Below are 26,136 nucleotides of genomic sequence, written 5' to 3'. Positions count from 1 at the left end.
AGAACCACAGCCAAGACTCCTCTAATTCAGTGAAAGTACCAGCACCAGAATGAGGTCCACAACCTCATCCAGATAATTTGTAAGTACAAAACCCCCAAAAAATAGCATCTAATTTTTCTTAAAGAGTTGTAGGAATGAGTCAATCCATGCTGGCAGAAGGTTGAATTATTCATTTCACTAGACTTTCTGTCCTCATTTTAGAAAGGAACCCATATTGTCATTTTAATAATAGAGAGGGAGTGAATTTCTTAAATACAGATATTTAAGATTACTTTCCTCCCCAGTGCTTTTAAAGGTACCCACATAGCAATCAACAATTCTGTTGACTAAAGGGGACAGAGAAGAACCCTCAAGTTGTGACAAATGGAGGGGAAAAACAGGGCAGCAAAAATGTCCTGCTTTCTGTTCATCAGAGTTGAAACAGAACCTGTTGTGGTGTTTGGGACTGAAAAACAAATGTGCATTTTGAAGATAGAGAGAAAAGTTAAAAAACCCAAATGAACAAAAAAACCTACAGGGAAATTATTTCCCCTTTCAAAGGCATTAACTAGAACCCTAAAGAAAATTCAAAAAGTTGATTAAACTCAGAGCTTTACAGCTAATTCAAGCCAAAGTCACTGAAAGATCAAGTGGCTGTGATGTGCTCCCTGTACCTGGTACAAACAGCACATACTGTGCTTTTTCTCAAGGATGGTTCGGGTTTGGTGCATGAACATAACCCTTTGATAACCACAAAAATCCCCTGTATTCACACAGACAGTCCCCAGGCTTTGCCCAGCTTTGACTGAAGTGGTTATTTCTGCAGACCTCCTGCTTTTCACCCTCATTCTGCTTTACACGGACTCTCCACACCCCTAAACCCCACTCACAGTTGGCAGCACAAATATTGGAGCCACCTAAATCAGCTGAACTCCCGTGCAGCCCACCAAGTCTCTTTGGAATATTCTTCCCCAGCTCCCCCCAGACTGCACATATGAAAGAACTGGGGGATAAAAAAACCCTTCATGTTTTCTGCAGATTGCTATCGAAAATAGCAGCATTGGAACAGGTAAACTCTTCACTTTTCACACTACCCTAAAGAAAACACCTGATTTTAGAGACAGTATGTCAAAATATTGAACAAGTACAAAAAAAACCCATCTTTTTGAGAAAGAGGACTAATTTCATCTTCCTTTAACAGGATAGTTTTTTATTAGAAGATGAAACTAAACCTCTGGCAAAAAGACTAAGAACTATTCATTTGTGGTAGATGTGGACTTGATTTGCCAAGTACTTAAGCACATAACAAGCTTTAAAAGTGAAGAGACTAATTTATTTCAGCTTTATCCATCCACTCAGAATAATAGATACTAAAATATTAAAACTTGAAACAGGCTTGAATATCTTGTTGAATTTCAGCTGAATAATGAAGTGAAATAATTCAGTCCTACCTGAAACAAAACAGAGATTCAAGGGAAAGAAATAGCTTTTGCCCTCTTTCATTAGGCCATGTTTCAAGTAATTTTTGTCTCTTCCAAAGCTTTTTCACGACCCTTAGCTATGCAAATGCATGGATTAACACAGGAGGTAACTGCACCTCAAAATGCCATTTCCACAGAAATGGGTGGATGTTCCAAGAGACCTTTTTCTTAGAAAGATGCCAGTTAATGCAAAAGCTGTGTATTTGCCAGACCTGCCTATTATTCTTGATCACATTGCTTGTGCCATATGGATAGAATTAATAATATATTAGGATAGAACAAGATCACCCATCCCTGGAAGTGCCCAAGGCCAGGTTGGACAGGGCTAGTGGAAGCCTGGGCCAGTGGAAGGTGCCCCTGCCCATGGCTGGGGGTTGGAACAAGATGGTTTTTAAGGTCCCTTCCAACCCCAAGCAATTCTGTGATTCCTGGATCATGATTTATTTCCCATATTAGGCTGCAAACAAGAGCAGAGACTTCCCAGCAGAGCCACGTGCAACATCTGCATTTTTTCATCCAATTCCCTCCTCTTCCCCAATAACCACAGCACTGAGCCTCATACTGCATTTCTTCAGCTTAGAAACAAAGAGCTTATGTTGAAAAAATACTTCAAGTTCCCACCCTCTCTTTTTTTTTTTTTTTTTAAAGTACAGACATATCTTTATACTAAAAATCTCAGCAAAATCAGGGTCTATTATTCTTCTGTCATTAAAAGATAATTTTATGATGGGAAAATGCTAATTAATTTTGTCATGTTTTACCATTTCTTCCCAAAATAGAATCTTATCAGTAAGAAGAATAAGAAGTCCCATGTACCTGTGCTCCATGAAATAAGTAAAACCAGTTGATATTCATTTCTTTGTCAGCAGAGTGTGCCTAACCCAGTACAAATGGCTGAAAGCCCCTACTTGAGATATACATTTAATCATCTGGGCCTGTTTCTATCAGGAACAGATGGAGACAAGGTGATTAAATTTCTTCATTTTGATGGAAAGAACAAACACTTTCCTAGACAGCCATAAGACCTCAAACCACTTAAAAATAATGAGTACTAAAACATGATTTTCTCTAGGAAGAGTTTAAGTAAGGACACCTACAAGATTTCTTTTAAAATACTATTTCCTACCTGTATTATCAGATTATTTGTCTTTCATTCTCCTGTAAGTGGTCTAGAGAGGTGATCTATAAATAGATTCATAATAAATTACTCATCTCACCAAGATGAATTACTAATTTGAGATTCCTAAAATATCTTCCCTTTTTATTCTCACTAATTGGGAAATGAGTCATATAAATTTGGAAAATTTAATCAATTTGAAAATCACAGTGAAAGATTAAACATTTTCCTGATGCATTATCCACGGCATTTCCTTTTACTGGGCAATACTAAGACATGTAAACACATTATATTGCAGATGTTCTCCAGTCCCAAGCACTGACGAACACAGCCAATGAAAAAATCCTTTATCACTTTTATCATTAATCAAATGCACCTTCATCAAACAAGCAGGAAAATGCAACAAGCCTTGACCACACGGCAGCTGTCTCAAGAGGGTGATGCAGATTGAGTTCCAAGGAGATGGAAATACCTGCTCTTCTGTCCCTATTTTAGAAGGGGTAGCACTACAGAGATGGTACTTGGCACACAAACATTTCAAATTCCATCCAAACCCAACAGCCCCGTTTTTGTTGTGCTCCTTCCACAAATCTTCCATCATTTACCATTTCAGAAAACATTTGTGAATCTTCCTTATTCTGCCACAGAGGAAGTGATTACAAAAATCACTGCAAGTTTTCCTCCTGCTTAGGAAAGTTTATTTTCATCTCCAGCTTTTTAAATTCATTATAGCCTACTTTAAAATGCCAAAAGGCATTCAACTTGTCAGTGCCCGTAAATAATGGCAGATTCATGTTAAGCTATATTTACATATCAATTACTTGGGACTCAATACTACACATGCTCTTGAAAAATATTTTATTCTTGATTATAAATCAAGACAATTCAATTACACATTTTAAGTGCATAATTATGCATTTTAAATGCATAATTGTCCTCACATTTTCATAAATATTGGCAATATGCTATCAGTCTCTAAAAATGCCTCAATGAGATGAAAGAATGCATTTTCAATACTTTCAGTATTTTAAAAGATGAACAGTCATTTCACATTAATTCTGCAAAACTGCAAAGACATATTAGGAAAAAAGCCCTTGTAAAGTTCTATTACTCTATATTTTCTCACCGATGCAATGCTAATAAAAATGTGGGAAAATCCTAAATTACTACTGTAAACTCAAAACCTACAGTAGCTATAAAAGAACTATGAGCTGCTCCACTGGCTAAACGCAAAGTATTTGTACACATTTCTGAGGCAGAAAATACAGTATGCCTTTGAGAACTTTTTCCAGCTTTGCCAGATGTTTCTGTGCCCTCACAGGTCTTTTCTACCTCCAAGAATTCTCATTTTATGAGAGTAACCTTAAACTTCCAAAGCACGAGCATTATTGCTCATACAAAATTGCTAATCACAGCTTTAGGTTTAGGGCTATTCTTTGGAACACAAAAAGAAAGCTCCAGACTATTTTGCTGGCCACAAAGCAGGGTCAGCTGTTTTTGAAACATCGTGGATAAATGTTTGTTTAGGTAGTTTTTAAAAAAGTTGTGGTGCTGGACAGACTATAAATTCCTAAAACAAACTGCTGTAGGACTCAACTATCTTTTCTGAATAGAATGAAATAAATCATGAAATGTTTTGCCTCCTGCATCTTCAGCCAGTCAATGCCAGGAACTGCACAGCCACAGCATCAGTGCCTGCTCCAGGTCCTTTCCATGCTATCCTTTTCTTCATCTCAGTAGCGGAGCCTCACTAGCCCTGGTGTGAGCACTTAGTGTTAAGCAGTAATATATAAGCAGAATGTATAGTAGGAGGAGGATACATTTACAAGTCAAATGGTGGGCATGCAGATGTTATATAGCTTAGAGCTACTGAAATGCCTTTTTGTTTTAAAATTGTTTAAACTCAGTAAGCTCCATCACCGGAATTAATACCTGCTGTTTGTGCTGCAGCAGACGGTAGAATCTACTTAGCGCAGTGATAATCACCAGCCAAGTTGTGTATCTAAGACCTTACTGCACCTGCTTCTCTACCACTAACACAAGTTTCAGAACTAAATTACATCTCAGCCAAACCTTGATCATCACACGAAGCATGCGCTGCAGAGCAGCTCAAACACACACAAACAAATCTTGCTGTAATGTCCTGAGAGCAGCCAGAACTCACACAAAGACAAGCACAGCAGCGCCTACAGCACCAGACTATGAAGGAAACTATCCAGTTTTCTATCATGACTCTCAAGTCCCTTCTTAAGTCCTGTCTCCCTTCTACCCCAGGGAAGATATTTTGCTTCTCTGCTTTTCCGGGTCTGTTCTTTTAGGCATGTTAATGACTTTAAACTTATAAGATGACTAAGTAGGAGGCAGCCAGTTGTCTTCCTGTGGTACTTGGAAAGAATATACACTAAGACTTCTACAAACCAAAGGTCAGTGTGACCCAGGTCTATGGGAGTGCAAAATGGTGAAGGAATAAAGTTTTAAATATTGCAGATAACCCTGTCTAGTAGAGCTGAGCCATCAAGGTACTAAGTGGTTTGAAAATATACAAGGAGAGCTACAACTGCAAGGAGCCTGCAATATGAAGTTGACCTGTGCTTACTTTGTTCTGTAAGTTTTCTTCCTGATTTTGCTTTGAAATTTTGCTGCAAACAATATCCACCCCTATTTGAAAAGTCACAGCATTTTGTCAGTTACTACTGCACAGGGTATTCAATCACAGTGACGTAATTGTCACAGGAAGGGGGTATTTAGAGGAGCTAATATCACATCACAATGAGAAAAATGACTGGAAGCACAGAAGAAGCGAGACAAAGGAGATAAATCCACAAAAAGAAGCAGTATGCTGAAACGGGCTTTAGCAGTGATGTTGGGTGCAGGAGACGGGAAAGATGATCAAAGCCCTTTGACAGATTTCCATTAGTAAAAATATCAACAGCAACTAAGTTCTGGCTACACACAAAAGCAGAACTCCATGCTGGCAGGATGGTCAGGCTGGCTCTGCTCCAAAGCCCACGCCTGATCAATATTCTCCCAGCAGATATTCCAGTTCTGTCTGCAAAGGGGGACTAGTGACCTCAACATGCCAGCATGCATCTCTAGAAATAACTTCTACTCAATACACACAAACTAATGTCTTCTCCTCTTGTTCAAGAAAGAAAAGAGCAACTGCACCTCCATCTGCAAAAGGAAGTGTCAGAATGTTCCAGGCTATGATTCCAGAAAGGGAATGTTAATTAAACACAGACTATCCTGCAGTGCAGAATCAGATATTTTAGAAACCTTAAGCTTAAAGGAGTACAAATGAGCCTTTAGAATCAGCTATTTGCTTAATTCCCATTTTCCTTCTCAGTCTGCCGTGGTACCACACTGCTAGAAATGACATTTTAAGTATCTAAATCTCACAAATTCCATTTTAGGAGTGAAGATGTTCCAAGTTCAACACTTCAGTGCCCAGCATTGCCACATCTGCACTTTGGTGTTTCATACTGAAATAATTTTCCTCCCAGGTCGCCCTTTTGGTAACTCATCCTCAGTTTTCACACCATCATCTGTATTTTTCACTATTCATAGTCCTCTAGCAGGACTCCTATGGTCCCACACAGCTGCACAGAGGAAGTTTCTAGTCCAAACCCAACGTTTTTACCTTTGGATCTGTTGTCAGCAGCTTGAATGCTTGGTACACTTGTGCTTCTTTCACACCTCCACCGAGATCCAAGAAGTTGGCTGGCTTCCCACCGTTCAGGGATATGATGTCACACGTTGCCATTGCAAGCCCAGCTCCATTGACTGTAATTGCAAACAACAAGTGCTCATTTTTCCCATGAAAGGACATAAGATTTGTGAAAAGGCTTAAAATGTATCAGCACAAGCACGTAACATGGCTCAAAATGTTACATATCTATTTCTAAATATGCCAGTACCTATTCAAGGATACACAATGCAACAAATAATTAAAAATCTGGTGCAAACACACCAACACTTGGGTTTTTTTAGGACTAAGGTGTGCACCTTCCCCTAAGCATGTATGAGGACTGGGATGGACACTGGGGGAAATGCAAAACCTGCTGATTTTATTACAAATAAAGAGACATAAAAACTTTTGGGAACAGTGATTGCATCACGAGACATGAAAGACAAATTGACTCCTTAAGCTCCCCTCCCAATACTCTGGTAGCTGTAGATGATGCTTTGTATTACTGTAACATGGACAACTCAGTTTTGGGGACAGATCTCAGACTGCCTTTTATTTTACATTTGCATCAGTCTAGAAGCATTCCCATGGGCAGGAGCATCCTCTAAGTGAGAATTTTGTGTGCCCAGTAAGTTGCTCCTGCTGGACAAAGGTTCCCCCGTCCCTTGGAATTCAACAGAAATACCAAATACTAAAAAAATTCCATAGTGTTGCCAATTGTTGTTTGGGTTTTGGGGTCTTTTGGCTGGTTTTGTTTGTTTTGCTTTAAATTGAAATTAAACTCTCACTGTGATTTACTGAATCAATTGCAATACATTGCTAGAATCTTCTAGATTAAAGTACATATCTGAGCAATATAAATGCATTTTCTCACCAAGCTTAGAAAAAATGTCTAATTCAATTAGATTAATGATAAAATGTGGTATTGGCTAAAAGAATTTCTACAAAATAAAAATTCTGTAGAGCACAGTTGACTTTTTTACTTATCTCTTCTAAAACAGTAGAGTAATTTCTGCTCTAAGGAACTTCGGGAAAATAAAAACCTGTCACTTTCCTTTTAATAGCCAAGCAGATTCTTCAGCAGCCTTCCTTAAAGAGAAATGGAGATCACTATTCAATTTTAAGTGGGAATATCATGTTTATACACACATACTTCAGCAGTGCCTTAAGTACCACAGTCTCAATTTGAAAATCTTGATGATTTATCTTGTTATAATTACTGGAAAGATCAATTGCATGAGCTTAAAAGTTCAGGCTTCCTCTTTAGCCTGACACCACTCGTGTCCTGCCTGTCTGCTGTGGCCATCATCACACTTACAACACAATTTTAGTTTCATTCCTGCAAGAGCTTGGGGAAAGACAGACACCCTCAGCAAAACAGACTGAAACACTGTCAAGGGTGGACTGAATGTCAGAATGTAAACAAAGTTTATACACTGAACAAGTACGAATTTGTCTTCAAACGTCTTTTGGATGTATTTGTTCTTACCAAAGCAAGCAATGTTTCCATCCAGTCCTATGTATTTTAAGTCATATTTGGCAGCTTCGTTCTCTATGGGCTCATTTTCAGACTTGTCATCCATGGCAAATATTTCTCTTTGTCTGAATTCTGCATTGTCATCAAAGTTTATCTTGGCATCAAAGCAAACAACTAAAAGCAAACAGGAGAAAATAAAACAAGGTGCAGGCATTTAGAGTTTACAGTCAGTCAGAGTTTCTGAAATATTATGGCTACTGGAGCAGGGAGGGGGAGAAGGTTGTTTTGGGAAAGATGGAGCCTCCAGCACGTGATCAGCTGAAGTTCATTGAGTCCAGCAGCAAAGGGCAGGCTTCCCTTAAATTCTCTGCTGAGAACACATTATTTCGTTAAAGATCTCAAACAACATGAAGCCAACATATGTTAAAAATGACCAAGAGGCTACTTTTAAATCAAGAAAGTTTAAAAAGAACTTCTCATCAATATCAACATCCACTAGGATGGTAAAAACAAATCAAGATGCAGCTAAACCTAACTATAAGTAATAGATAAATGTCTGGCTAGCAGCTGGAATATTCACATAAACACACCAGTAACAGAAATGCCTGTAGAGTGTTATTTGCCTATTTACTGACTCATTATTTCTATGAGTTTGCATAGGCAAACACCTCATTAGATTAAAATGTTGTAAGTAAATGTAAGACTATATACTTATCATATTACTATTTAAGTAATTTCACTTGTACTATATCTAAATTAAGATTACTGACTTAAGTATAATTGATTTGTCAAGGCCAACCAATCAGATTTAAGTGCCTTTAAATCCAGAAAAAAACAATAGTTTTTCTATCTGCTGGGTTTTTATTCATATTGCCATTGAAACACGCACATGGTACATGTGCACATGTTCATGAGCACTGTACACACCTGGAGGTCAATTACAATTAAAAAGATAATTTTAGTCTTTCAAAACATTTACACAAATACGGGAGTTGAAACTCTATGTCTTGATTTCTATTGGGTTTTCTTGTTTTGTTTTTTTTGATGTTGATGTGGTTTGAGTTTTATGTTTTTAATGTCTGACTTGTAACTGATAGCAGATTAAATGAAAACAGTATCAAATTTCGTTTCAGTGACTGCAGTTTCAGAAAACTGTTCATGAGTGTGTATAACAAATGTCTTGGAAGAGTCTAGAGTAGATCTCACCTGGTCAACCATTTTGGAATGTGCCAAAAGCAGAAATACCTGCAGTTCATGATATGCTTCTACTGTACCAGAGCTGCTTTAATTTTATTTTTTAACAATGAATTAGACCATTTTTCTTCTTCAAAATTTCAGTTCCTTAAATTGCACAAAACAACTCAAAGCTGGAGTACAACTGCAGTTTCAGAGCTCTGTTTACACACAAACATCCTCGATGTCACATTAATAGAAACTCATTTCTACAGAACATTCATCTTTAACAAAGGCCATGCTGTACAAAGTAGCTGCAAAAACATGTATTAATATTTATCAAACCATTTTCACTATCAAAAGTACATTGTTACATGCATGAAGGATTATACAAATGGATTTTTCTTCTAAACAAATATCAAAGAAAGCGCCAACAGTTATATTCATGAAGTACTTGTGTTATTATTGCTAGTGGTGTAGGATTTTTGTCATCTGCCAATTCAACAGTTTACACTGAGAGCAAACAAAAAACCAAAAAAAACCCCAAAGCAAACCAAACAAAAATGGGCATAACAGGAGTCTGACCCACTACTGTTGACAAAGAATTTGCTACAAAATTAATACATAAAACAATGTAGCTTCAAATGGAAATTCACACAAGCGAAAAACACAAAACACAGCAAGAAACAAATCCATCTTATCCATTACTTTGACAGGAATAATGGTCTTCATACAGAGACATATTTTATCATTAGAAATAACTGCATTAAGCTACTCAAATGTTCCTCCATTTGTTTCATCTTTATTCTTCTTAAAGACACTTCAGATGGAGAAACTGCTAGCAAAAAAGGAATAAGCACAGGAAGACTCCTGTGCATGTCTGCTGGTAAGATAGCTTTCACAGCTTGAAACCCACTCTGTTTCTGCTCCTCAGCTTCCTGGATGCAAAACACATACAGAAAAACCTCAGAGAAAAGAGCAGAAAAACTCCTACCATCCCTCAAATTAAGCCCTTCTCACTAAATATGCACAGCCATTCCAGAAAAGCCAACTTGGTATCTTAGCCAAATAATTATTTCCACAGTGACATCTCATAGTGTTCCACGAAGGATGCAAAGTGTGGGTCTTTAGGAATTTTAAGGACCACATTTGATTTTCTCTCATTTCCAACTCCTCTCCTTTATTTGTCCCTACTCGTCTACCAATTTCCCTTCTTGGGTCTCCAGCACCTCAGTGATGCCCCTGTTGTGTTACTTGTCAGTGCTGCCTCTTCCATTTTCACTTCCTCCTCAGTGTCCACTCACCAACACCCAAGACACACTTAAAGGTCTTCTCTGCAGGATTACACGGCTGGGGAGATGTAAAGACTGAACTGGGGTTCTGTCCCTTGCTCTGCCAAAATAACACGACAGCAAAGTGCTTCTCTCCCAGTCACCTGAGCTAGTCTTGAGCCAGTGAGTGTGAACACCAGGACAGCCTGATCCTGGCACAGAGAGCTGACCTGGAGCTTGTTTCTCTGCCTGACTTTAGACAATTGTCACTGATGTCCCAATTTCTGTCACCTGACCGAGCAAAAGGACTCCTGGGTGCCTTCCATACTGCCCTGTAGTGTTAAGGTACCTTGGTCAACTATTCTGCTACAATTGAACAAGATTCTTTGCACCCAATCTCAGTAATTCTGGCAGCATTAACACAACCCCCAAACAAAACCACTAAACAAAAAAATATCCAAACCTGAGAAAACCTCAACTTTGTACAAGAGCAGAAGAGCAGAAAATGTTTCTGTTTCTCACCAAGCAGAACATGTAGGAGTCAATACTTCCAGTATTTGGATGAAACAACAAAAGGTACTGAAATATAAAATCTGCCATGGGAATATTTATGAATGTTGCTTAAATTACATTACAAAATGAAATTAATGCAAAGCTGTTGCTACATCCTTCTATGCAATTTAATTTATAGTTTGCATAAATAAAGAACTATAATGCATTCATTTGTTTCCTTCAATTTCTTACCTTGCCCTTCTGGAGTTTCACCAAAGGGATTCACTTCAACCTGAGTGGCATCAATTTTCAAGAAAAGATTATACAGCTTCTTAATTTGATCTGCTGCCTAAATTTGATCAAACGATTTACAATTACCACACAGAAGAATAAAAGTAAATGTTTTCAAGGCAAAGGTAAACCTTTATAGATTATTTTTAATGCATTTAATTGCGAACCAGCTCTAGATAATTACTGCTTTTATTTCTGTTTTCTTAACCATATTCATAGTCTCTTAAATAGCTATAATGTAGCATTATTATACTGCATAACACTTTGTAAATGTGCATTTAAAGACTACATGAACTGGAGACCTTCTACAAAATAAACATTACAATTACTATGACAAGTTTAATTTGGTATGTGACTGTTGGGCACTAACAAAATGATGTATTCTCCGGTGTGCTGAGATCTGAGTTGAATTCATGTTAATCAGTCTACATTCAGAAACCATAAAGCAGCATGTGCACATTAGTGACCCAGGGAAAAAAATACCTATTTCTCCCTCCTACATCAGCCTGCAATGTTTTCTTGAAGGGCTTCAATCCAGAGCATGCTTGTTTACTTGTTGCTTGTTTCCTACCACCCCTCACCATCTATCTCAGTGCCCAGTTGTGTGGCCAAAACTGACAACCAACTTCCAAATCCTTTGTTCTTGTAACGTTCTTCCACTAATAGAACAACTTGAAAACAGCAACACGAGCACACATAAAAAACCCCTTTGGTTCACTGCACACTGACAACCTATTAGCTGAAATAAGTTTGCAGATGAAGTGCACTAATAAAGAACCACTCAAATTTGTCCCCTCATTACTGATCAGCTAACTGAAGCACACAAGCCAAAAATTTGGAACCTCTCCTAATAAGAGAATTAGAATAAAAAACCCAGAAGTCAGCTTTCTCCTACAGTGTCAGTTGTATGAAAGAAAAAATTACAACTGGAAAGACTAAAAACCAAACTCAGGTTTGCCCAGAGGGGTTGTGGACTCCCTTGTCCCTGTCAAGGCCAGACTGGATGTGGCTTTAAGCAACATAATCTAGTGGAAGGTGTCCCTGCCCATGGCAGGGGGGTTGGAAGAAAATGATCTTTAAGGTCTCTTCCAACCCAAACCATTCTGTGATTGTGTGATAAGAGACTTTAAAGAGTTGCAGTTGGGAAGCAGCACACAAATCACTTAGGATGCCTTCCCTGCTCAAAATTTACCAGTTGAAGCATTCTCAGTGGTTTTGACTTAAAGAAAATTATCAGTTAGGAATGTGCAGCAGTTTCCTTGGCACAAACACTGGGATGGACACGCTGCCCCAGCATCACATGGGTGAGGCTGTGTCAGCAAGTGCCACTGGGGAGGAAGCTCCATCCTGAAACCCCCATTGACTCTGGGCAACCTGAAAAGCTGTTATTGCCACAGGAATCTGCTGTAATTGTACCAGACCACCAAAATCCCTTCACTTTCATTAAAGGCTGCTCCATCTCTCAGCACCTCTCTGAATCAGGCAGCTTAATGTCAACACTTCTCTTTCTCAAGGTCTCTACAAGTGCTGAGCCCCTTCAAGGCAAAGCATAAAATCCCAACTTAGAACTGGTGAATATATAAGTAAATACTAGGATTTGTCTGAATAAAAGCTATGTCCCTATGCCTCAGAAAATTCCTTTGAGTTAACAGCATGAGGAAAGAAATGCAGTCCTGCAGCATTATTTAAATGTGTTGTTCAAAAGTCCATATATTGCTGTTAATTATTAAGTACCAGAACTCTTCAAGGGTTGAAAGGTTCTACATAATCATTCTTCCTCATTAGATATACAGCTAAATCTTCAAATGTGTGTTAATCAACCTAATGATTATGCATTTGTTAATTGCATGTTGGGATAGAAAATAATTAAAACTGCTGAATTAGAAATAAAGGAGTTCTAAAAAAATGACAGTTTGATACTGCAGAAACAAAAACATGCCAAAGTAGATTAAATGAGCTCTCTCCTCTGCAAAATGGTTCATATAGGCAAAAATATATATTAAACATATATATGTAGAAAAGAGATACTGAAAAGACAACAAGCTGGCAGCTTTTTGGTTTTGAGCTGAAGATTAAAAAGAAATTTAAAAGGCTTCAGTTACACAGCCAGATACAATTTTACTTCTCTCCTTATAAAGGGCCTATTTTCAAAAAAACCTCTACCCATGTCCCTCCCTGAGCTCCAGTGGAATTCCAAAGAAAGCAAAAGAATCCCACGTGGTGTAACAGCCTGTTGTCATCGATTGCTTCAAAGGCCAGGGACCCTCACCTCAAAACAACAAGGACCTGATTCAAACTGCTAATGCCTGATGACAATTATATAGGTGCAATTTAGTATTTAGAATGTCAAAATGATCCTGATTTAATGGACACTGGGCCTTTCTTGCCCTTTGGAAAGCATTTAATGTATAGCTGGGCTAAAAAGTCTTCAGTCCAAACCGAGGGAGTAGAGCCAACTTACCTGCTGTTGCAAAGGTCCTTGGAAGCCCAAATTTTTTGCCATCTGCAAAGCCTGACGATCCTTTATGCCTTCAAAAATGTCTATTTCCTCCTGCAACAATAACATGCATAAATATAACTAAACATGCAATCTGAATGGAGATTTAGAACTTCAAAAGGAAAACACTTAGTATACATTTGCAAATTAGTAATTAAGGCCTGGCTGTTTGCCAAGGCTCCCCGAGACTGAGGCTGTGGCAGCTGCCTATAGGGGATGTTATAATTACCACATCGACTACGAAACAGTCCTTCCAAAAAATATATAATTCTTCAGGGTGGCACACTGACAAGACAACGTGACACAAGTTTTCACTTTTAATTACTGTACAGATGGCGTTGACGAATATTTAGTCTGTTAATTTTTATGACACGTTCTGGAATATTTTCAAGGCAGTGAGTGTCACTGCCCAGTAACACTGTGAAGTTGATATAATTTTAAAGCACACATTAAATATTTTTACAATTTTTTGAATAATTACACTTGATTGTATCAATTCTTTTCTCAGCTGAATAGCTTGTCTATTCATTATCTTGCCACAGTAACACAACAAATACTTAAATGTAGTCATTGTTAGAAAAGTAATTACAACAGTTGTATTTCAGATGCAAGAGTCTTGCAGGTACAAAGAAATAATTAACAACTCTGTCAATTAGAGAAAAACAGCCACAGAAACAATAACTATATTGGCACCAGCCTACTTGTGCACCTTCCTGAGAGCAAAACTCACTCATAAAACATTTCAGATATAAAGTTTAACATGTCACACAACAAACAGATTTAAGCCCTTTTTCTAATTGAGTTGGAGACCAAACACTAATAAAATCAGATGTTAAACATGCTTCATCTACTGGATAATAAGTTTGATCCTATATTTGATGAAACACATTTTTTATGCTTTTTACTGTCTTCATACATAGAAGGAATAAAAATGGAAAGAGAAAAAGGAAAAAAAATTCTTTTGGATAACTGACATGGAACATTTTTAGGGTAAAACATCATTTCAGTACCTTAAAGATAAGTTCTGGGCTAGTTACTGCAACCTCCTCTATGTCCACACCACCCTGGGGACTGCCAACCATGACAGGTCCATTGCATGCTCTGTCCATCAGAATTGCAAAGTAGGTTTCCCTGGAAATATCCAGTGCTTCTGCAACCATCACCTACAATTGAATAGAGGGAAGAAAAGAAAACATCAAGACTGCTGCCAGGTCCTTCTGCATTGCCTTAAAACGCAGCAGTTTGACACTTGTTATCCTGAAAAGAAACGTTTGTTCCACGGCTTTTACAAGGTATTACAACCCAGACACCTTTTCCCCAAGAAATCCTCTCTCCCTGAATGAGACAGTCCTCTGGTGCTGCTGTTCTTGCTGGGGCATGCAGCAAGCATGTAAACCTAACTGTTGGGGTTTTTCCAGGAAAAGAATCAGAGCTGCTGCTGAGTCCATAAGGGAGACACATTAAATTATGACATTACTCTGTATTACATTTTTATTCCCAAAAGGCACTTTAATGTGCTGCCTCGAGAAAAACTTGACTCATGAGGGACTCAGTTTGCAAATCCCATGGATGCAAGGGTGGCCACACTGGCTTTCAGCTGCACCTCACCAGTAGCACTGTTCCTCACCAGTAAATCCTCAGGCTCAAGTTTTCTCCCTCCTTCTGACAGAAGACCACCCAACTCTTAAAGCCCTGAATTCTTGCCCTAAGTATTTCCTAAGAAAATGGTTTTACAGATAATTCTGCCATCCAGCTTTTTCCTTTCAACTTAGAGAGTCAAGCAAAAGTGTGTCCTTTAGATGTTGGCACAATCTAGAAACATAGAAATTTATTTTTCTAAAATGCTACCAGTTTCTATTTATAATATATAAGCTAAAAAGCCCTTTTGTACCAGTATCTGAGAGATACCTCAGCACACAACAAAACAGATGATTCAAGTTCTATGTTTGGAATCTATAACTACTCACATTAAAATTTGGGGAAACTGGCCCATATAAAGCCTTTGCTAAAATTTTTCACTCCTCACAAAAAAATTACAAAGTCCTTGCCATGTTAGTACTGCAATAACTATACTTTCCTCTTCACCTAAACTTTCAATTGTTTCAATAGTTTAACAACAGCCAATATGGCAGTAGTTATATCAACTACCTCTGCTTTAATTAGCATTACAGCTTCTGCTGATGATTATCAATTATATTCTTCCTTCACAGAGCTACTATTTCCCATCTTTCAATGGAACTGGCAGAAATCAGAAAATCACTTCCCTAATATCAATACAATCAGGAAGGATTAAATGGCAACATCTTTCTAACACAGTCTGTTTATGAAGTGACAGTTTTGAACAATGATTGCAGACAAAAATCATCACTGAATGAACCATCAGGTGAAATTCATTCTAACAGTCAGCAGATCTGAGACCTGTAGCCTTAAAATTCTGCCTGTTATTCCATCAAATGAGTATTCCTGGGGTTTTCACAGTTCAGGGGCTATGAACAAGAAAGATGAACTGTACTTTCCCCCAAGTTGTTTTTTTGACATTCTATTCCAGAGTACCTAAGAAGGAATGTACATACCTTCTGCCAGGCTGTGTTATTAGAGAACAGGAGGAGAAAAGAAGTAAGTAGTAAGTAAGAGACAAGGAATTAAATAAAGCCCTCTGTGCTCAGAATGGAAGGAAAGATGAATTTTTTTTTTTTTTTTTTTTTTTTTTTTGACTTGGAAGAAACTTGCTTTATAGTAATTTTGTTTCCTTCTACTTTTACCTCACTTTATTCCCAGAACAGAGGGGGATGTAAAGGAATAGTTCAAATAAGCGACTGCTCAAAAGGAAACTAAAGAAAACTGGGGTGAAGGAGAGAACTAAGAATGCAGAAAACTACTGTTCTACTTGAAAGCATCTGCCTATTTTAGACTACTACAGAGGGATGCTAAAAGCCAACTTCAGAGACATAGCTTGGCTACTTGCCAAGATTTGTCAAATTAACAAGCAAAGACAGGGAAAGCATCCTTGATTTGCTACTATTTTTACCTGGATCCACGTTTTCACCTTCTCACATATCCTGCATCAATGCATCTGAAAAATGTGAGTCAGCTGCTTTAGACACAGGTCAAATAAAACCCAAGTGGTCGTCCTGGGTCTTGCTGGAGCTGCTCAGTTTCCCCAGAGCTCAGGATCAGGGCCAGACTTAGGATGGGAGTACTCTCAGTGAGTCTTGAGGAATACATTTGCAGGCACAGCAGGTGGGACTTCCATTATTAAATCAAGTATCTTCAACTGCTACTTCTAACTGGACTGATTGCCCTCACTGTTGCTAATTAACCACGTCAACATTGTCAGATACTTTTCTGTCTTAATTCACGAAACTATTGAGAATTTAATTTGTAGCAGGCAACCTTAGAGCAAAAATTGTCAGACTGTACAATATCTCTAATTTCTCCCAACAAAAAACCCCTATCCTTCACCACCCTCCCTGTCTGCTGCAGAGCAAAGTCAGGGAAATCAGTGTTCAAGGTCTTTAAATATTATTTAAGTCTACCCATCATTCACACAACTAAAGTAATGCAAACACATTAATGAACAGTTAAGAATAATGAAATTGAATCTACAGACTGTTGACTCTTCTCACATTTTGTCTGTTTTGCTTTTGATAAAGAATGTGAAGCATCATTATCTGTTTGCCACATCAGGTTTATATTTAAAATGTCTTGGGGGAAAAAATCAGTTTTCATTAAAACTTCCCAACAACTTCAAGCTTTCCTTCTTAATAACACATCATTACCTAAAAGTTTAAGTCACACATCTAATTCCAAAAGGGTAACTGTAACAGCTTTTTTTTTTTTTTTTTTTTTTAATGCAGAATCAAATATGCAAAATGTTCATTCTGTTATTGCTTGGAGAGAAAACACAGGTAGTGAATTCTCAGGTTGTCATGATAAGAGAAGATTGTCTTCTCAGATAACCACGCTCTCCAAATTCCAAGCTGCCATAAGAGGATTTTATGTAAACTCACAAAACAGCTTCCAAGTTATGAGGAATCTGAGGAGACTGCTATTTATTTGAGAAACATCAATCTGAGGAGGCAGAAACACACTTTAAATTCTGTAGCAGGTGCACAAACTGAGAAAGCAGCTGAAAACGCCATTTTCTGCTCCATAATTATTCTAATTGTAGAAAATTCCTGTCTTCCATTCCTTCCTTACAAATACATGTAAAAGGTACGTGACTTTCACTCCCCTACTTGACACTAGCTCATTGATTGCCTCACAGAAAATGACATAATAACTATTTTCCTACTTAAAAACCCTTATTACCTATTTTTTAAAAAACATGATTGTTTTAAAACGCTCAGACTTTCAAGAACACCAAAAAGTTTAAACCCCACAAAACTTAAAAACATGCTTTTACTTTCCATTTTGAACAGCAATTTTCTTTAAGTACATGTACACACAAACTCTTACACACACACACAAAGCACATGCCCTGAAACAGAACAAAAATGCCAGTTATTACTTCTCAAGTTCCCCCCCCCTTGCTCTTAGCAAACTCAGAGAGTCTGCCTGTCATTTTCTGTGCACAAAGTTCCCACTGCATTAAATGATATCTTAGATGTAACTAAACTTATATTTTTAATTGCATTACTGTAGTTTCTCCCTTGATTACAATTTCAGTATTCAACATGGTAGTCCTGATGCTACAAACGTGAATGCCTCAACCCCTTTAACTACCTTGAAGATCTCTAAGCTAACTTTGTGAAAGATAAATGCTTTTATAAGATATAATTTTGCTGGGAAATAGCCTTTTGAAGACCTAAGTGCATAATCTGAAATACACTTTCTTAGCTATCTAATAGGCTTAACAGTGGGCAAACTGCTACATAGTGAATTAATTTATAGCAGGATGTATGCTCTCACCACAACTTACCAAGAGTCAAGATCTCAACATCACAAATATAAAACATGCTATTTTAAAAGTCACCATACTTTTGAAAGCCAGCTCTACAATCAGAATGGAAGTCTGTGTCAGTAGACGAGCAGCTTCTCCCAGCGAAAAGCATCACACTGGTTTATCACGGATCAATATTAAAATACTTGTAAGTTGTGTCCTGAAAGGTTCCCATGCAACTGTAGAGCAAAGGAAAAACACACAGTCTATCAAGGCTATACACAGTCCTGCACCACTAAAATAAATGCAGCAGTGCAAACTTCACTGTCAGCTTCACCTATGCCCCAGCTGCTTCCTGCTGACCATTGTTTATTCACACAAACAATGTGTGGATGGGGAGGGAAGGAATCACAAGTTAAATCTTCTATAGCTGCTCTATGTTAGTAATCTTAATATAAATCCTTTGAATAATCCATGTAAAAAACCCCCAACATCCACACCCCTTCTTTCATTTCTATTCACTTCAAAGAAAATCAGAAGTTTCTTTTTCAGAACTGACTCTGTAACTGATGCTTGCACTCTGGCAAAAGAGGAGAATTTCTGTATTGATGCATTCAAGGCAGGTCGACTGGGGAAAAGAATAAAACCTAAGAATTTATAAAAGAAAGCTGCTTTTACAATACTAATTTTTCCAGAGCGCCTAAATATGGGAAAGGTGTATCCTTTCTTACACTCTTAGTATTATCAGGCTCTCCAACAGGCATGCCTTAATGCTAATACTGCTCCTCCTTTTGAATATGTAGCATTTCTTTCTAACAGCAACTATGAGGAGTGAGAGTAGTCTGCTCTCCTTGCTCCCCAAGAGAAGAACTGCCTGAGCACCTTCCTCCAGCCCTCATTAGACAGGATCTTTCCAGACAGGTGTTCCCCTTCTATGCTAATACACCAAGCTGTTCACAGGATAGGAAATGTGAACTGCAGTTCCTTTCAGTTCATGCCAAATTATCTTCTGGCATCAGATACACAAACCTACATGAGGATTCCTGCTTAGTAAAACAAAGCAAGACATAAACACACACATACAGCAGAGAGCCATTGGCTAGGATTTCCTGACTGATGGAATTTAAATAATGTGAAGGAGAATCTTGCTGAAGGGCTATCTGGGCTTCTCTTGTTCAGGCCAATACAGAGCAATTCATTTATGCTGAAGTGAACCTTGGCCCCTTGTAGTGGACACCATCATAGGAAGATGAACTCCCACACATTTGCTGAACCCCATTTTATTCTGTATCTGCAACAAGTAGGAAGACGCTTTTTAAAATTTGAGATCTCTTCTCATGCAAACCCTTCAGTATTTAAAGGGGGCTTGCAAGAAAGAGGGGGATGAACTTTTCAGTAGGGCCTGCTGCAACTGGTCAAGATGGTTTTAAACTAAAAGAAGGTGTTTTTTTTACAATGAAGGTGGTGAGGCATTGACACAGAGCCCAGTGGTAGATGCTCCATCCCTGGAAACCTTCAAGGCCAGGTTGGATGGGGCCCTGAGCAATCTGATCTAGTTGAAGATGCCCCTGCTCATTCCAGTGGGCTTGGACCAGATGAACTTCAAAGATCCCTTCCAATCCAAACCACTCTGTTATCCTGGGAAAGTCACCTATCACTTTACTAACAGTTGCCCAGAGCTGAGGGTGCATGAAATACAGATAATACTATTACTAGAGGTAATCATGGATACATTACTTCTGTAAGCAGAATGTCAATAAGCATGAACAAGTTAATGCAAAGTGCAGTTATTTTAGCATTTAGTATGTTTTTGATGAAGGATGAGCCTATGACACAGGATTCCCTTCAACATAGGCAGCAGATATTAATACATTTTTCCAGTACTAGGTATGCCAAAATTAATAAATAAAATACATACACACAGAGAAAGAAAATGTAACATTTTCTTTTTTTCATCAATTAGATGTAATAAATCAGGCACTGGAGAAGGAATGAAAAAATCTCACAAAAAATCCTACGTCATACACCTCAGCTTATTAATGCAAAATTGTACCTGAACACAGTTTTCAACTTGCAAGAGGTCAAAATCTTACCTTTTTAACTGTCACACCATCCTTTGGAGTTTGTTTTGTTGACAGATTGTACCCGATCATCTGTTTAGCAAGCTGTTCAACAGTCTTAGGGCTATAAACAAAGGAAAAATGTTAGCTTATTGGAAGATACTAAAAGAAAGAGTCCACAGCTATTGTAAAGAGTTTAGATATTATAGGAAAAGCAATTTATTTATGCTTTTTCAATTTTAAAGACTTACTCTTTAGTTAGATGAACTCCTCCTTTCAATCCACTATTGAAAATACCTTTTCCTCTCCCTCCAGCCAGAATCTGTGCCTTCAGAACGATTTCCTTCGCCTCTGTAAAAGAAAAGCACATTTCTATTCTCTGGTGTGCTATTTATTGAGCTTATTAACCCAAGTTTAAAAAGCACTTCCAGGTTGGACTATTTTAAAAGAACAAGAGATTGTTCATAAATAGTGAGCAGTAAATCAAGTGTCAATTCAGCATTTTTATAAAGCAACCTTGCAAAAAAAGAACTGCTCAGGGAAGTTAAGGAATGAATATACATTGCTTATTAAATGGATAAATATGCCATTCTATGGATCAGAACCATGCTGATAATGCTACATGGCCTGCACAACAAACCATAACCTGCACAGTTCAATGGATTATATTCTGGCATGGTTTCTAAAACAGGAATCAGATCATATTTTGTCTTGAATACACAACAAATGAATGCTCATCAAGGCAAATAAACCTCATTCCTTGCTCTGAACACATGGAAATGTACGGATGTGGCCCTAAAAGGAGAAATCCCTGTCTCCAAAGGGCAGGTAAATGCAGAGCAAGGGCAGGAGCTGTGAAATCACTTCATCTGTTCCTGAGGCATCACTTGAGTCTTTGGCAATTTGAGTACAACAGTATCTTAGTAACGAGAAAGTGCAGCGAGACACGGTGACAAAAACGATTGCACCACGTCCGACATTCCACAGAGAAGCAATCCTGACATCCCTACAGAGTAAAACAAGGGGAGAAGGGGGAAAGAAAACAAAGCACCAAAGAAACCCGTCGCTCGTGATCTCTGCAGCTCCACGGATCGCAGCAGCTTCTTGGACCGTGAACACCTGCCAGGTGCCTGTGAGATGTTTATTAACATGCAGGGCTGCCACTTGGCACATTTATCATAATACTGCCAAGTTCTCTGCAAAGTCTGAGATCCCAATATTAACATATCATTAAGTGTGCCTAGAAAAGGCCAACGTTGTTACCCTCTTCTAGACTCTGTGGAAGTCTCTGATTTCAGTGATGTTTAGATTAGGTCACATCTTGAATCGTAATATTCTATCCAAGTATGAAGAAAACATGAGAATTTGCTGTTAATTTGACAAATTTACTGTTTAATCAGCAAAGATGATAAAGATACTTTCATTCAAACAAACCCAGGCTTTCCAGGTTGTAAGAACATTTTACAGATTATTAAATCTAAGTTGAGAGGTGCAGCAATTTTTTGGTGCAGGCCAGCTCTGACACAGCATCATTTCAAAGTTCCTGTATAATAAATTTCAGCAGCTAGGAAGAAAGTTGGATCTTAGGACAGAATAAATATTATCAAACAAATATTCTATTTCCTGCATTAAGATGGGAATGATTTTTTAACATAGGTATTGTACTTTAACCCATTTATTATTATCATTATCACCATCATCATTATTAACAAAAGGGGTATTGTTCTAAAAGGTGCTTGATTTCCAGGCATCTCAAGGGTAAAATCCCTCCACATGTTTATCCATTCAGGAACATTTGACATATATCACTGTGAACCTTAAAAGCACTCTCCTTGAAAATACTTCATGTATTCCAATATATTCATGTTCTGGGCTCCCTATTACTCATGCCACTGCAGGGCAGATAACAAGGAAATTTAAATGCAACAGAAAGTTTCATATCAAGTGTTTCCGATGCACACGAATTATTAAGATGAATTAAAACTATAAATCACTTTCCAACCCGCAAAAGCAAACTCTGGAATCAAAATAGCTGCTGTGATAAAAAAAAAAAAATCTAATATAGTATTGTTAATAGATGTTGCAAGCATTTAATTAGATCAGTTTTAGCTGCCAACCACCCCGACAATGTGAGCTTTGATTGTCAGTGATAGGTGGTATCAGTTCTGGGAGTGATCATCACCCTCATTCCCAATCAACATGCTCTATGAGCACTGATTATCTCCACTGAAATCCAACAAATAAAGTCAGAGAAAGGAATTAACGTGCACATCTTTGTAATCCGCTAGAGGACTATCAAGGCAATACAACAACTTCAGGAAAACAACTCTCGAACCCGTAAACAAAGGGCTTAGAAAGTGAGTATAACCACGTAAAGATTAGACCTGAAGAACTAATCAATGCAGCAGCTCAGCAGAGCAAGTACAGCAGGTCCTTTGTGCCCTGCGGGAAACCAACAGGAAGCAATTTAATTCCATAATTATTTGCCCAAACTCTGTAAAATGAAGTAAAGCAGCCAGGTCTTATTTTACGGTAACTAGGCTTGATCATTCAGTATTTTCCAAGCTGATTCACTACTGAACATCACCATCTTATTTCAAGAGCTGATTTCTAGAAATGCTCACAACCAAGTTTTTGTGTTAGATCCTGCCTGAATTCCCAAATTAAGTTAGAAAGACTATTCCAAAAGAAAAATGTGAGTTCAACTGGAATATCTGAAGCAACTCACCTTCACTTTCAGATTTGATATAAATAAATAAATAAAAAATAACCTAGAAAAAGGTACCCAAAGTCAGCATTGAAGTCATTAAAACCAGAAAGGTTTTAATTTCCATCAACATCCTTCCAAACTGTTGTAGTAACACTGGAGAAATGTTTGAGCAGGACTGTGTAGTTACAAATACAGGATTTGAAGAGAACCAAGCACAAGTAACATTTCTTTACACCACCATAAAATATAGTGCAATATTTTTAACAGCTTTTGGTCACTGAGGCTACAACCAACTTCTGTGCATGTCCACTGACTGACCAGCCTTGTGTAAATTAAAAAACAACCCCCCCCAAAATAATAAACCAGCCTGCTCCTTAAGCGTGCATTTACTTTTTTTGTCATCACAGATTTAAAATTCTTTTTATCATTAAAAACAATACAAAAACCCAACTGCTTTCAAGATTCACTAATTTAGCAGCAAATAGCCACAAACTGCTCCATGTAGATTAATGACACATTGCTGGTAACAGCATGTGTTCTTAACTAATTATAACTTGAATATATTAATATCTCAGACTGAACAGTTTATTCAGTTCAACAGTTTGTTATATTGGCTCTTGGATTTGTCTGTTTTACATTATTCTACAAAAAAAGAGAGAAGTGCAGGGGTGGTGCTCAGGGACACGGTTTAGTGCTGGACCTGGCACTGTGAGCTTAATGGCTGGACTCAGTGATCTTACAAAGTCAATCAATGATTTGATGATTTCTAAAGAGCCCTTTACAAAAAATGGAAGAAAAATACAGTGGTCCCTAACTCAGATGCCAATAAATTAGCAAGACCTTTACTCCTCAGAATTTAAAATTTCACAACTTTAGCTGCTTCTCCAGTTCTAAAAAAATTTAATCCAACCACACGGGAAAAAAGCCTTCAGCACTTATTTTCTGTAACAGATTCAGATGTTTCAAGAGGACAGAACAGAACGTTGAGGGGCAAGCAGCCTCTACAGTGCATCCAACAAGACCTCTCCTTCCCTCAGTCAGTGCTGTGAATACAAACGGCAGCGATACTCCTTGCAATTGGAATAAGCTCAGTGCTATAATGAAAGCCTATTTAAAATCAATAAAATCAGTCCTGCTTTTGGGAGCTATGATTACTTTGGTCCACTGGTACTGCTTGCAGCAAAAATGAACAGCTTGTTCTCAGCCCACTGCTGTGTATATTTAACTACTGAATTCTTGATCGTGAAACAATATAGTGAGAAGCAGAGTTCTGCCAGTTATATGCTATGCTAATTTATTACCTGTGAACAACTTTCCATTATTATTGATACGACTGCGTGACTGCAAATTAGGCGTGTTAACAATTACATTAAAATGTGCTGTAGCTTATCAAAAATAAACTGCTGTAAAGAACAGACCATGTAGGACTGCACAGCAATGGGTCTCATGCTCGCCTGTTTATGAACAAAAGGTTTTCTACCAGAGAGAGCTCAGGACTACTTTGACAAGGCATCCCACACCACAGAATTAGAGCATGGGACAAAGGGAGGAGGTCTCACACGAATTCCTAATCACATTTCTGTCTCACCACGAGACTTTCAGAAGTTCGGCTTCCCTGTCTGCAGGGGCTCTGTGTAAATTAATTAGTGTCTGCACCTTCTTTAAAAATGCAGAACCTGTTTCAGTATTACATTAGTGTATTTTTACCCCAGTGTAAGGCAACTGAGCACAGAAGGGCTGACTCCAAACCCTGGCAGCAGCAGCAAAGTGTCCCTGGAAAATGCCCTGATCTCTCTTGGAATGAGCTCAGCACACGTTGCAAAGCAGACGAGAGCATCCCACTGCCATGGGAGCAGCACAGTAAAGACAAACTGAGGACATGTCAAATCAAGGTTTTACAGAAGCTCTGTCTCCTTACTGACCCAAACACTGAGTTTATAAACACACAAGAGCTATTTCCACGAAGGCAGATGGGGTTAACCAGACTCCTCCTCCATTCATCCTTCAGGATGCACAAAGGACCCCAGCCCACCATGGCCAGGCAAATGGTCACTTGTTTTTAAGAACTTTGCTGGTCTCCCTTCTTTAGGTAAAGTCATTAAGTTGTGCTTGCCAAGCAGAATTCTTGGGAGTGCTTCCCCCTTCCCAAATCCTGAAAGAGCTGAATGAGGTACATGAATCTGCAACCAGCTCCGAATTCTCCACCTCTACAAAGAGGCAGAGGCCAACCTGAAGATGAATTTACCTGGTAAGAACGTTCTGAGGGACACAAATCTCTGTTTTGTTTGGACATGTGCAACTTCAAGCTTTGCTTTCGCCAGTAATGTTTTAGTTCACATCTACCTCATGGTTGTCTAGAATACTACTCCATGAAGGACTGGCTGGGACTCTCACTGGATGACCAGTTCCCTCTCTGTATATGCTGAACACGGATTTCCTAAAACTCAGCAGTAAATTCAGTGCTTCCTTTCCCAAAGCAAGGGGTTTTCCCCCATTCTGCTTGACAATTTTGCTTTCATAACACGGAAGGGTTGAGGAGAACAGGGCAGACATTTTCTGACAGCAATTAAACTTCATTCTGGAGAGCACAAGAACTATAAAGATACCAACAAATCCCAGAACACCTACATGCTGTTCCTACTTCACTTTCCTCACCACTGTTGATGTAAACCCACTAAAGCTCAAGTGTCCTGTAAGGGTTCTAGATAACCTCTTCCAAACTGCAACTCTGCAGCTCAGAGCCTTTCTTCCTAAACAAAGGGTTCCTTTTAAAAGCCTTGAAAGGGTCCACTTTGGGTTGGTTTGGGATTTTATTACTTACCTCTAGCTGATCCAACAGTAAGGAAACCACTTTTTGGGGTTTCATCTGTCCTTTTCTATTACTGTTGCTTCCTTCATTCTTGTTTTAATGCCACCCCTACTGTCTGAGTTCCCAGCTTCCCTTTGGGAAAGACTGGCTACAATTAATTTTCCAAATTTCAGCCACCCTCTTACACTGCTCAGGCAAGATCCTGTCAG

General features: G+C 38.3%; 1 protein-coding gene across 2 annotated transcripts in view; it reads right to left on the bottom strand.

Annotated features, from left to right (window-relative positions):
* The window catches only part of SUCLG2 (succinate-CoA ligase GDP-forming beta subunit), a 106,161-nt gene that overhangs the window by 36,042 nt on the left and 43,983 nt on the right, over positions 1-26,136 (bottom strand). For both annotated transcript variants that reach the window (XM_027889301.1, XM_027889302.1), the window contains 7 exons: positions 20,660-20,759; positions 20,442-20,532; positions 14,477-14,629; positions 13,431-13,520; positions 10,931-11,027; positions 7,755-7,916; positions 6,218-6,360 (listed from right to left, as the gene is read on the bottom strand). In XM_027889301.1, the coding sequence (XP_027745102.1) occupies positions 6,218-6,360; positions 7,755-7,916; positions 10,931-11,027; positions 13,431-13,520; positions 14,477-14,629; positions 20,442-20,532; positions 20,660-20,759 (836 nt within the window). The remainder of the gene's footprint in view (positions 1-6,217; positions 6,361-7,754; positions 7,917-10,930; positions 11,028-13,430; positions 13,521-14,476; positions 14,630-20,441; positions 20,533-20,659; positions 20,760-26,136) is intronic.

Source organism: Empidonax traillii, unplaced genomic scaffold (genome assembly GCF_003031625.1).
Source record: "Empidonax traillii isolate 1590-97213 ecotype Southwest subspecies unplaced genomic scaffold, ASM303162v1 scaffold258:size685985, whole genome shotgun sequence".
Lineage (NCBI taxonomy): Eukaryota > Metazoa > Chordata > Aves > Passeriformes > Tyrannidae > Empidonax > Empidonax traillii.
The sequence above is the reverse complement of the archived record's forward strand: the minus strand, read 5'-3'. Positions and strand labels throughout refer to the sequence as shown.